The sequence below is a fragment of the Lytechinus variegatus genome, chromosome 4 (genome assembly GCF_018143015.1).
Source record: "Lytechinus variegatus isolate NC3 chromosome 4, Lvar_3.0, whole genome shotgun sequence".
Taxonomy (NCBI): domain Eukaryota; kingdom Metazoa; phylum Echinodermata; class Echinoidea; order Temnopleuroida; family Toxopneustidae; genus Lytechinus; species Lytechinus variegatus.
The window spans coordinates 20,790,844-20,804,418 of record NC_054743.1 but is presented as its reverse complement, the minus strand read 5'-3'; the positions used below and the strand labels follow the sequence as shown (position 1 = coordinate 20,804,418).

General features: G+C 38.3%; 1 protein-coding gene across 2 annotated transcripts in view; it reads left to right on the top strand.

The window, feature by feature from the left end:
• The window catches only part of LOC121413595 (zinc finger MYM-type protein 3-like), a 33,577-nt gene that overhangs the window by 1,814 nt on the left and 18,188 nt on the right, over positions 1–13,575 (top strand). Inside the window, exons 2-9 of one of the 2 annotated variants that reach the window (XM_041606469.1) lie at positions 3,790–4,188; positions 4,438–6,012; positions 8,660–8,830; positions 9,090–9,398; positions 9,856–10,008; positions 11,168–11,358; positions 12,164–12,306; positions 12,947–13,422. In XM_041606469.1, coding sequence (XP_041462403.1) covers positions 3,832–4,188; positions 4,438–6,012; positions 8,660–8,830; positions 9,090–9,398; positions 9,856–10,008; positions 11,168–11,358; positions 12,164–12,306; positions 12,947–13,422 — 3,375 coding nt within the window. In that variant the 5' untranslated portion in view covers positions 3,790–3,831. Of the gene's footprint in view, positions 1–3,789; positions 6,013–8,659; positions 8,831–9,089; positions 9,399–9,855; positions 10,009–11,167; positions 11,359–12,163; positions 12,307–12,946; positions 13,423–13,575 lie in introns of both variants that reach the window. The other variant, XM_041606468.1, reaches the window with a different exon arrangement.

Here is a 13,575-nt window from a genome sequence, read left to right as displayed (position 1 = left end):
ATCAAAGCATCAGCTATAGCTAAACATTTATACTTTATGCCTGTTCAACTTCAAATACAGATTTAGGCCTGCATTTACGAGATGTTTTTAAGATCTATGGGTGCCTTTATTATTTTCATTTTCAATTAAAACAATTATTAATTATGTATTAATTTAGTATTAACCTCCATGATACATTTTACTGTGTTAAATCATGCCATTTCTGTTATATTAAGTCCTTGTAAAATCATGCTCAGTAGCAGACCCCCCCCCCATATATAAACACAATAGAAATGTATATAAAATGAATTGACCCACCCCCCCCTGCTTCCTTATCGAGGACAAAATGAAAAAAAAAATCAAAATAATTGACCGCCCCCTTTGACGAGGCAGCTGTCGGTGGCATGATGTCTTTGACCTTTTTGCGTGTAAAAATAATACTGAAGAAATATAGGGGCACTCTAAGTGTCCCCCATGAAAATCGATCTGGATCTGCAAGTGCATGGGGCTGAGCCCTCTCCAATTTCATAGCTACACCATGGCTCCGTAACACAAAGATTAGCGAGCAATTGCTAAATGAATTGGCTAATCAAGATCAATGTTACACGCGCATTTGTCGCAAAATACTGACTAAGAACCAATCAGAAGCGTTCTTTCATATTTGCTATTCATCGCAAACCTTTGTGTTACGGAGTCCATATCTTTACGTTCTAGCTCTCATATTTTTCAGCTCCCTGATTTTTTTGGAAGAAAAAAAAACAAGGCGAAAGAAAAGAGTGAAATAAATCCAATACGATTAATCACAATTTGAGTTGTTTGAAAGAATTATACTTATCAGATAAACTGAATTAAATTCTACAATGATGAAGAATATTAAACAGCAATTTTGATAAATTCTGTGGTTTTTTTTTTCAAAATCAGAACCAATTAACCTTTTTCTGATTTTTCTGTCACTTTCCACATTTTGAAAAAAAAATTAAGTTGTTCATCGACGCCCTGTACAGTGTACTGCATGATGAAACTGTATCCTCACTGACTGGGTCCTCTTAACCCCCTCTCCCCCCCATAAAGCGCCTTGCTCATTTCTCTTATCTCACTTGACCTTAATTAGTTAATCTTAACGATTTGGCGGTACTGTCAAACGTGACTGGTCGCCATCATAGCTTCATCCCCCCAAAACACGGACCAAACAATCACAACAATATTCTGTTGTTCGACCCAACATCATTCCGTTCAATACGCGTAAGGCCATACGTGGGCATGCACAAACAACGTGGGTTCTCAAAAACTGACCCGCGTTTGGACTGAAATTGTGATTAAAATAAAAATGTCATAAATATCACAAAAATATGGGTGTAATAACGGATATTTGATTAACGGAAAAACATCAATCGCTTATTCATAATAATTCCGGAAAAGATTTGAACGAGGTTTTTATCAATGGTAATCAAGAGGAATTAGTGTATAGATGAATGGCGCTCAACGTTAGCCGGGTGAGGGCGCGCGCCAAATTTGGCCAGAATCTGGCAATATGGCGTCGCCCTTTAAGCTGACGTTGGGTCTATGGCTCGTGTAGGGGACCCCCATTTTCACACTCAAATTTCCGTTTCAAGGCATAGCATTTTTGCCTTGTTGAGAAAAAGAACAAAGAAAGCTGCTCCAACTAAGGCATAGCATTTTCTTATCGAGAAAAAAGAAGGGGGAAATCCGCTCCAAAGGCAAAGATTTATCCAATTCTTCTCTTGGCTGAATTCATATCCCTGCAATATCTCGTGGATTTGTGATACTTTTTTTCTCAAAGAATTTTGGCCATTTTCTCCTCGAGTAAAATTGATTATTTTTTGTGCCATTGTCATTGCATTGTCACATTGGCATGGTCATGGAAAGAGTAAATATACCCTTTTTAATTTCATAGAATTGGTTATTTCTTTTGAATAAAATATTATGATAAATAAGCGAATTTCAGGCCTGAAAGATGCCTCAAACAGAGTTTCCTTCCTCTGATTTTTCTCTTGCAAATTGTGCAATTTTTTTTGTTTTTTTAGGCACAATCATATTAACATTACTTATCTCATCAGAAAGCTCGAACTCTTTACCGTACTTTCATACAATGTCATGCTTGATATGCGACACCTTTTAGATGGGTCAGCAGCCAGCTTTTTTCCATCAAGATGCAAGACAAGATTTCTTAGATTTCTGAGTCGCGTAAAATCTAGAGAGCAGAGTTCTGATTGGCTGAATACCGTTTTCAAAACAACAGGCACAGGTAATTTGAAGAGTTTACCACATGGTGAGTGTGACCTTGCAGAGGCTCAGTGTGGGGAACATTGGAATTTGTGTGGGTGTGTGGTGTCTATGACCAATCAATGCGCAGTATTCGTGTTTTTGAGCTGCTACATGTAAATGTACTTTGCCTATTTCAAGCTGGCTGCTGACCCATCTAAAATACCTCTTGTTATAAAAATGTATCATGTTAAAGGTATTGTTTAACTTTGTGAGCAGCCGATTTAAAAAATTCTCAAACCAAGATGAAACATGTGTACAAGTGCATGTATTTGAACTAATAAACCCTGAAAACAACCATTATTGAGAATGAAAAGCTAAAACTACAAGGCAAACCCCGATTTTGTAAATAGGCGTCTTATAGACACCTAAATAGTACACATAAGTGTATGGGATGAAATTAAGATGGTGTTTCCGGTCACTTTATATTTCAATTTTTGAAGCACTAAATAATCATTTTCGAACGCAATTTTTTCTGGGCTTCAATTTTTGAACATATGCTGGACACAGGTGACAAGAGTGACCTTCTAGCTCAGATTTTTTAAAAGTCAAACCAATGTTAACCAATCACTTTAAAGCTTAGACCTTCAACTTCATCATAATCTAAAATTCATTTGTGCTCAAACTGAAATGAAGTATAAAAAGCAACAGCTTTTGTTGCATAAAAATAATTATTTTGTTTCATGTTTTAGATCAAAAGTTTCCCCTAAATACCAAATCTTGTTAAAAATCCAAACACATGACCTAAAAAATGATTTCTCATTTTTATAAAGATACCAAAAACATGAAAATTGGTCAATATTTAGAGCAGCAATAGTCGATTAAAAAGAGTTGTTTTTGGTCCGCACCAAGCTCATTAACAATGCAAAAACACTAGTCATAAATATTACTTGGATAAAAGAAGCTACTTTTTGAGGACTTGCCAACTGACTGGACTCGTTCGTGTAATATTATGCAGACAAGGGTACTTTCCAAAATGGGGTAGAATGTGGTCGCAATAGCACTCCAAATAAAAGGGAAAAAAAAAATCATGCACTTACCTCGATTATATGGATGAAGGTCTATCGTGACACAGAATCCTGACATCAAGGCACAAGCTGAACCCTCAAAAAAAGGCAAAGTTACAGCTCTATGTCACGTTCATTCTCATCGATCGGCCATTTTGTTGCCAATTTTGAAAGAAGGACTCACGAACGAGACAGAACTTTTCCTTTTTTTGAGGATCCAGTTTGTGCCTCGATGTCAGGATTCTGTGTCACGATAGACCTTCATCTATATAATTGAGGTAAGTGCATGTTGAAGCAGAAATCATTGATTTGCTTATGTACCTGTGGCTGTTTTTTACTTTAAAAAGGGATGAGCAGTTTCAAGGAGCAGAAAAAGAAAGAAAAATCTATTATAATATTAGAAATAGAGATGAATCAATGAATTAGATTTCCATTTTAGAATGGTCAAGATTTTAGTAATTATATGTTGAGTCTTATTTGTTTTTCTTTTATATAATTATGATTGCTTCTTTCTTCACAGGTCTAGTGCTGTTCGAGAAAGGTATCAAGCTCTGGTGTAATTATGGAGAAAGACATCACCAGTCAGCAAGAGACGGGTGTGGAGGATGCAGACAATGCCAGTTCTGGTCTTGATCAGAAAGATGAAGGCAGTCTACCTCAGCCGGCAGAGGATGCTGCACATCCACAAAAGCCACACGATGATGAATCAAAGCAAGAAGGTGAAGAGCAGACAGATTCCAAGGACACAGAAAGTGATGGTGTGAGCCATGTGGAAGACACGCCCTCCCAGGATGTGGGTGCCATTATCGATGCTGCTGAATCAAGTTCTCCTGTAAAAGCATCTGAGGACACAGAGTCACAGTCAGAACTGAAGGTAGCGGAGCATGAAGCTCTTTCAGATTTGGAAGATGAAGCGAAAGTTGATTCTGATCAAGCTTTAGACACAGGAGAAGGTTCTCCTGTACCTGATTCTCTCAACCAAATTGAAAAGGAGGAGCCGCATACCTCAGCTGAAACTCCTGAAGAGTCAGCCAAAGATGTGAAAGATGATTTGCAGTTCAGTGCTGACAAGGATGCTACTGAAAGATGTTCCCCTCAGTCACCCTTGCCTGCTGTTGCAATAGATGATGAAGCGCAGATGATGTCTGTGGAGGAAGAGACAGAAATTGTTGATTCTGATCAAGCATTAGACACATTAGGAGAAGGTTCTCCTGTACCTGATTCTCTCAACCAAATGGAAAAGGAGGAGCAGCATACCTCAGGTGAAACTCCTGAAGAGTCAGCCAAAGATGTGAGAGATGATTTGCAGTTCAGTGCTGACAAGGATGCTACTGAAAGATGTTCCCCTCAGTCACCCTTGCATGCTGTTGCAATAGATGATGAAGCGCAGATGATGTCTGTGGAGGAAGAGACAGAAACTGAACATGAGACAGAGAGAGGAGATGATGGTTGGTCAGAGGACATTGGCAAAGATGCATTACCTGACCCTCAACAGTCCTGCAAAGACGAAGACTCTCTTCAGGAACTTGATAAATCTTTAGATATAGAGATAGACACATCTGAAGCAAAAGAAATCCATTCTGATGGGGACCAAACAGACAGAGACAAAGAAATTGAGAGTGTTGAAGGAAATGTAGAAACTCAAGAGGCAGGGTATGATATGCCAATGGTGGAAACTGTCACAGGATCTCAGCAAGCAGATGATGGGGGTCAGTTACAGACTGATTTGAGAATGGAAGATGACAGGATCCTTGGTCAGCATATTACTGATGATATTGAGGGTGGTTGCAAGGTAGATGAGGAGGGCATTGGTCATAGTGAGAGACAAATGATTACAGAAGAGGAGGATCAACTCCTTTCAGAAGACACTCAAAACAACTCTCATGAGTCCTCCGGCCACTCTGGAGAAAAAACTGCAAATGAAGATGCAAATTTATCTTTGAATGACAACTTGGAAAGTGTTATGGAAACAGGCGATCAGGATATCAATGAAGAAGGAAGAATTACTGATCAGGAAATGACTGGTGTTGCTGAGGGTGGAGTAAGGGAAGATGAAATTGATTGTAGCGAGAGGTCACTGACTTCACAAGAAGAGGATCATCTCCTTTCAGAGGACTCTCAAAGAGATGCTAATCAGCCTCTTAATCAGGTGGGACCAAGCCTTGCAAGTCAAGATTCAAATCTATCTTATGATGAACCTATGGACACAAGTGAAGGTGAAGTAGGAACAGGGTCAACTTTTAAAGGATCAGATAATAGCGAGGGAGCAAGTGCTATGGAAACAAGTGATCAAATTGTAATCAGTAATGTTCTTTCAGAATCAGAGGGCAGTGGTCTGCCAGCACCTTCTACTGAGGTTCCTGCCAACACAGAAGACACCATGTCTGGTGCAGAAGCCCTTGTTAGAGGCAGTGAGCCTAACAGTGAATCCAGTGTGAAGATTAAGAAGGAAATCTTGACTGAAGTCATGACTGAAACTCATGCTACTCCTGAGGCTGAAGCCAGCAAGGCTGATGGAGGCATAAGCCCCAGTAACACTGTCCCAGAGAAAGACCAAGACATGAAGCCTTCCAAAGCAGAACTTGACAGAATTTTGAACCCATCCTCAGCCAACCAGACTTCTGTTGGGGATGCAGAGAGCACTCCTGTTTCTCAGGCAAAGAAAGGCAAGGGCAGCAGTATTACCAGCATCGTTGGAAGGCTCTTTAATAAGAAGGAAGAGGAGGCCAGGAAAAGGAAAGAGGTAAAGTAGAGAAAAAAAAATGACAAAAGTAGACTTGTTCCATTGGCAGTTGATAAGATTAAAATTTGTTACAGGAGATGATAATTCATATAATCGTAGTAAATGTTCATATGTTTTATTTTTATGCTGGCAGAGATGCAAAATCAACAAGGATTCCCTTTTTGCAGATAGAGTGTACTAAAACCTATTTGCTCTGCAGGGTAAGGTCAGGTCCCTAGGTTATTTTGTTAGTCTGAACATAATAATGGGATCAATAACAAGATACACTGATATTCCCTGAAAATTTAGAGGTAACTTTGAATTTTTATCTCACCCATGTATATTTGTATTTTAGCAGTAAAATTGAGATTGTATTTTAATTAGTTGCATTCCATATTTTCTTATTTAATGTTACATAAGCTTTTGTAAAGTATTGCTCATTGTAGTCTAAGAATAAAACTTGAAAATAAGACTGCTTACTAGCCTGGAATTAACAACAAACAGTTTATATCCAAGGTCGTCATAAAATGCACCAGATTGGGTCATGTGATCTGAGTAATGCTGCTTTCCATCCAGCCTTGTTTGACAGTTTTATTATATCACACTACCTTTAACCCTAATTCTCCCGGGGGGGGGGGCATAATGGCCCCCCCCCTCATCAATTTTCGCGATATATCCGCTGCGCAAAATTTTTTGACCTCGCCGCTCACTGACTTGTTACTTTCAAGTCTCGCGCAAGTTGGTATGCGGTTACGACATTACGCAACATTATGTAAGTGCATGTCACAGGGGCGGATCCAGCTTTCGCCAATAGGGGGGGCCGAAAAATATTTTGATCAACATTTTCTCGATTGGCCGCTACAATCTGGCCTTTTTTGTTGGTAAATGGGTAGTCATGACTACTGAAGTTTTAATTATATGTTAGTTTTTATTGCTATAAACAATATAAGGTATCTCATGTGGTCTTAATATATAATACGAGCGCGAATCGCGAGCTAAAAATCTTTGATATTTTATGTCCTTAGAACTGAAGATTCAGAGTAGTTTTTATAATCATGAACAAAGATGAGTATCTAACTAAACAATGCGAGCGCAAAGCGCGAGCCGAAATTTTATCATATAGTAACGTGAAAAGTGACTCAATTAGGACTGTTTTTAGTGATTAATGAAGGGGATACAATTATCACCAATTAAATAATGAGAGTGCGAAGCGCAAGTTCAAAATTTTTGATATCCCGACCTGAAAAAAATTAAACAGTCTAAGCGCGTTTTTATTTAAATAAACAAGCTGTGTGTCTCACATTTCACATCTTCAAATCCATGAAATAGCCTTCTCTATTCCATAATTTCTTGGAATTAGTTGAAATCTATCAGAAAAATGAAGGATATTCATCTCTTTCCCGACTCTGATTTTAATTTAATCTCGGTAAATATTGCAGTCCCATGTAGTCCCATATGTAGATTTTCATGGCAACACCATGGAAGTCTACATGTGGGACTACAATATTTACCGAGGTGAGTTCAAATCAGAGTCGGGAAAGTGGTGAATATTCTTCATTTTTCTGATAGTTTTCAACTAAATCAAAGTAATTTCAAGGAATTATGGAAAAAAGAAGGCCATTTCATGGATTTAAAGATGTAAAATGTGAAATTTTAGCAATTTTTTTTCAATTTTCTTTTCAATTTTTTTTTTTTTTTTTTTTAGCAGGAGCGTGTACGACATCTTGTAAATGTACTGACATGACCCAGGCCTAGTTTCACCACAGATTAATTAATAGCTAACACAGCTATTGCATATATACAATGTTAAGAAAAATCTACAATTTATCATACATGTATTGTAATGAATTGATTTGAGCTCCTCACGGAGAGCGATTCTGATGAGCTCAATTGAGCTCCTCAAAAAATAAGGAGAGCGATTTATTGAGCTCCACGAAATTATAAACGTGAAGGTCTGGAATCGCGCTATCCGCGGCTGAGATCTTAAGGGGGGCCATAAAGGCCCCCCCCCCCCCGGGAATGACAAGAATAAAAATACTCCGGGAGATATAGGGTTAAGGAATTTAGGAATTAGTATTCTGCCATCCCACGACAAAAGGTAGCAACTTAGCTGCAAGAGTTTTTTAGTAAGTGAGGAAAATATGTCATCGTTTCATGTGGAAAAATATAATGTCACTTGCTTTGACGTATGGATCTAGCATCATGTAGAGCATTCAGAAAATATAATGTCACTTGCTTTGACGTATGGATCTAGCATCATGTAGAGCATTCAGAAAATATAATGTCACTTGCTTTGACGTATGGATCTAGCATCATGTAGAGCATTCAGAAAATATAATGTCACTTGCTTTGACGTATGGATCTAGCATCATGTAGAGCATTCAGAACATATGCAAAATCATGGGGGGGGGGAATCACAGTTGCTTCTTTTGGGGACATCATTATTCAGTAGTTAATGTATGTAGTGGGTCCTCTTGAGACAAATTTTCTACTGTACAGGTAACTTTGCGGAACACAAATCTTTTGGGATCACTGTTCGATCTAGCAGAGGTATAAAACACGTTTTAACTATCTCATCTGGTCTACAAAATTGCATCAATTTTGGCAAATATTTGACTTGTGGAACGTCAGCTTTTACAAGTTTATCTTTCATCATTTTATACACCAGACCTCTCCAGAGGAACCTCCGGATGAGATAGCCAATGTACCCTTCAAGATCTCAGGTGTTAAGTCTCTTGCTGCTCCAGAACAGGCAGCCAAACACCAACAAAGACAGGAAATGAGGCAGACTGCTGGCTCGCCTATCGTCATAGCAAGTGTGACCTCATTGGCAAAAGAGGTAACTTAAATTTTGGAGAAATGTTTTTGGTGATAGCTGATAGAAGGTTGTTGAAAATCATTGTTTTGCTTCTCTCCCCACAAACGTTAAAGTTTTAGTTAATGTATAATTTTTTATTCAAGTCACTTCAAGAAATATATATATGCTATGTATATGAATCTATTGAATCATCTAGGCTTAACAACATTACCAATAGATGGGAAATTTATTAATCTGTTGCCCATTACATGTATTATAAAAAATGTGTGTCTTTTCCCAGGTCGAGAAGTGCAGCAAGTGTAGCAAGCAGATAGAATCTGAGAGCTCAGCCTTCAAATGGCAGAAAGAACTCTTTTGCTCATTCTCCTGTCTGGACACAACAAGAATTACCTCAACAAAGACAGTGACCTGTGACTCCTGTACCGTTGTCCTGCACCCCAGGATCAGGAATGTCCACTTTGCCAAGGTCGGCAAGGAGATGCGGGAGTTCTGTTCCACGCGCTGTGCCAAGAACTCGGAGGAGTCACCAAAGCTTTGTCCTGGATGCGGGAAGGATGTTTCCACTTCAGGCAATCCTATACTTGCCCAGGTGAGCATCATTCAAACAATGTCTGGAAGAACAAAAATTGTTCCCAAAAATATGAAGTTATTATTACTGATCTTTCTATCAAGTTTTGCTAAAAATATTTCATTGTTGTACATTTCTTCTGAAGTCATCCAGATAAGAAATTAAAGAAAGATAAACATATCATGAAATATTTTTTAAAGTATTTGTGTTTCACTTGAAAGTGAGCCGCTAAATTTATACATTTACTTGCATCAGTTTCCTTGCATTGGTCAATTCATGCCCAGTGGTCAAGGGAATCTCTGAGCTAGCCACTTAAACACCTTCGATGGTGTTTGTGCTCTATTAATCCACACCATTATTATTATAATTGTTATGTTTGTAAGTTGTAAATTAATTGTATGTTTTACTGATGAAAAACAAATTTCCCTAAACCGCCAATGAGTCATAACTGTCATTTTCCCCCCTCTCCTGCCTACAGACTGGCTCCGAGGGTATCTTCTTTGAGTTCTGCACCCAGAATTGTGTCAACCAGTACGAGGAAAGGATCTTGAATGATACCAACAAGGAAAAAGAAATTGCTATTGCAAGGCAAATCAAAGCAGTGTGTACCGAATGTGAAACCGTAACCGACGTAAGAAGCTTTAACCCTTCTCAGGAATTCAGTGTAATGTTTCTAAGGAGGATTCACTAAAGCAGCTATAATCGATTCATTAAAGCTGTAGACAGTTGCAAAATTTATCATACGTCACTGGAAAATTAATTGTAGCTATTATTAAATCACTTCAAAATTATCTTAAAGATAAATTCCAGTTCTGGTAACGATCTCAAAATGACTTTTAACAGAATCTAATATAATGACCACCCAAGTATCTGTTTGTATGAATAAAAAATATGTGCTAAAGGATTCTGGAAGAAATTGTGTAATTGCTGAGAAAAAGGCAAAAAAAAGGGGTATTCGGTCACTTCCGTCGGGTCTTTATTCCAGCAATAATAATACACTGTCCCATGTGTGTCTATCTGTGTCGGTGATCTTCAGTGTTAACATTTTTCAGCGTAGATTTCAAGATTTTACAAAGTTCAGTTTATGTAACTGTACCAGATCTAGATCCTCGATGATATACTGACAATTAAGCCTGGTTTTACAGACTTTCGCATGAAATCAGTGTTTACAGCAACTACTGGCATTTCTCTTTAATTACAAATCATATGTATGTAAATTCACATTCTTGTGTGGACCATGGAAGGTTACTACGCTATCGTAAACATTTCATTGATTGTCGATTGCATGTAAATAAAAAGATTTTGGCCCATATTTTTATAAATTTAGAACTTTTCTAAAGAATCCAAAAATGTCTTGATTCTTCATCATGACATTTCCGGGGAAGGTTTTCTTCATCTTTGAAATATATTATATTGAATGTTGCAGTATGGGTAATGAATCTGGCCAGGCATGAGAAGTTAGGACTTGAGGTGGGATGCGGGTTTGTATGCTCCTTTAAATTTGATTTAAAACATTCCTCAGATATTATTTAGCCAAAAAACTTCTCTGCTTGAAAGCTAGTATTATTTGTGCAACCATGATCCATGCCCCAGTAATGTTCTTCAAATCCTCACTCAAAACTCACCTTTTCTCAACAATAGCATATTTATTTATTCCTTATTTGAAAAAAGATCTAATAGATGGATTCATTGTTTACTTTAGTCAGCACACCTGTGCGCTTTGAACACCCGTTTAAAGCACCCTGTAAATTTTATTATTATTTTGTATCATTATCAATTCTGTTCCCTAGATTCGTTATGAATTTGTTTTCCATCAAGTGAAGAAGCAATTCTGCTCCGAGGCCTGCTTTGATTCTTTCCGCATGAAGTACAACGCCAAGATAGATCGATGTTCTGCTTGCAATTGCATGTGTTTTAACGATCCCAGCGCTGGCTTGAGCACAACTCTGGATGGAAAAACGTACCCGTTATGCAATGAAAAGTAAGTGACCTCTCTCTTATATCTAAGTGTAATATTAGAGAACACAATTGTGTATATTTTTGTAGTAGTGAGTCATTATCGACAGGGGTAAAGCCACAAGTAGTGACAAAAAAGAGGAGAAAATTGAAGAAGAGAGAACAGAGGACAAATCTTGACTGGGTAACCACTGTATGTTATACCCCAATGATATTATTAAGAAAAGTATGACATGATGATGATGCGCAGCATTTGTACAGCGCCATATATCTGTCAAAGACATTCAAAGGCGCTTTTTGGAGGAGCCTGCCAATCTTGGTCTCCAAGAAGGGCACGCACACACAGAACTGTGACCTGCTGGTCTCTCCTCCCTCATCTCTTGGTGGACACCACCTCTTGGTTACCTTTGCCCACCCTGTCAAAATATCCTGACCCTCCTCCCTGTCCACCCTGTTTGCAGTCGAACACCCTGGTTGCCAAACTTTTCTGTCAGGTCACAGTGTGATAATGTCACAACTAAAGAAAAATAAATTGTAAACTGGAACTTTGGATCTAATAAATTTCATTATATTACAATTTCATATATATGTATTTCAAACATTGAAGTACACAATATCAAAGTAAGGAAAGAAAATTTGCTTGCAGTATTTTTTTGTTTTTGCTTGCATTGCATTAGCATTTGTTGTACAGAACCATCATAGTTTGAACAGAGCCTTAACTTGAGTTTGGATAGATCATATAATGACTTTGTGTTCATGCATCATTGGTAATTTTATATCCATTTTGAAAACAGATAATCTAAATATTTTTTTTAATATTCCAATGACAGCTGTAAAAACGCTTTCACCAAGAAATGTACATCCTGTTCCTTGGTTTGCATCAAGAGATCAATGGTTGCCTATGGAGACGGTGAAGCCAGAAAGTTGTTCTGTGCTCCACCTTGTAGAGATAGCTATCAAAAGAAACATGGCAGTAAGTAGACAGTGCCACCTAGTGTTCACTTCAATTATTCTGATATGTTAAAGATACTGTATGTTAAAGCCAATATACCAGTCACTTTGAACAATATCAAGCTCAAGACCTTAACTATGCATTTCTTGTAGCTTATCAAGATGATTAGCAAATGAAAAATGGCAGAAAGTAGATATTCGGTTCAGTTTGAGATTAAGATATGCAGTGATTTGTGTCTGCTTCAATTGTTCTAATGCCTTGATGCTTTATATTGATTATGTATCTCACCTACTCTAAACAGCACTATATATACAGATTTTTCAGTGAAAATTTTATTCCCATTCTATGATTTTGAAGTGGTTGGTACCCCTAAAGCAAAGTATCTCAATACTTTGCATGTTTTATTGTAAATTTACAGATTTAATCAGTTCAATTTTATTCATGTGGTGGATGATATTTCTTTTTGTTTGACAACTTGTTCATTCATACAATGAAAAAGAACATTTTTGAGATTTCCAACATTTCACATCAGCTTCTGGTTTGTATTTTTAGGTTCTCCTTTTGAGATTTGACAATGTGTGCGAGAGTGATTTTGAAAGATTTGTTCAAGGTATGAATATAAGCTTATTATTTATAATTTTGTTGTGGATGTATTGTACAGGTCTACCTCCATCAAGTATCTACCAGTGTTTGACCGGCTCCAACAATGCAGCCATTCCTCAACGTGGCCCCCCTCCCTTGACACCACTGACCAACGTCCATGTTCCCACAACCACCAGTGGGGTACCTCAGTCCATCACCTCCAACCAGGCATCCAACAGTCTTCCGCAGCAGGGTCAACAGCATCCGCAACAGACGGGACCCCAACCTACCAAGTGTGACCACTGCCAGAAGGTACAGCGCCCTCTTTACCACCTGACCATGAGCGACCGCACCCTGAGGGACTTCTGCAGCTACAACTGCGTCATCTCCTTCCAGGCCCAGTTCAACGTCCCGCCGGTCACCCTGCCGGAGGAAACCCTCCTCTTGAGGTGCCACAAGTGCCAGAGGGGGTTCAACACTCGCCCCTTTGTGCTGGATTATGAAGATAAGACTTCCCTCTTTTGCAGTGAGCACTGTCTAGAGGACTATAAGAGGGTAAGTGCACAGTGTCTTTTGTTGAAGAAGGAGAGAGGGGGTGGTACCAGTGGTTATTTTGTCTGGGTTTAACAAGAAAGCAAGTCAATCCCTAATTTTTGCAGGGTCATTGAAATTAACATCAATAACAACTGCAAATCACTTTTATTACAT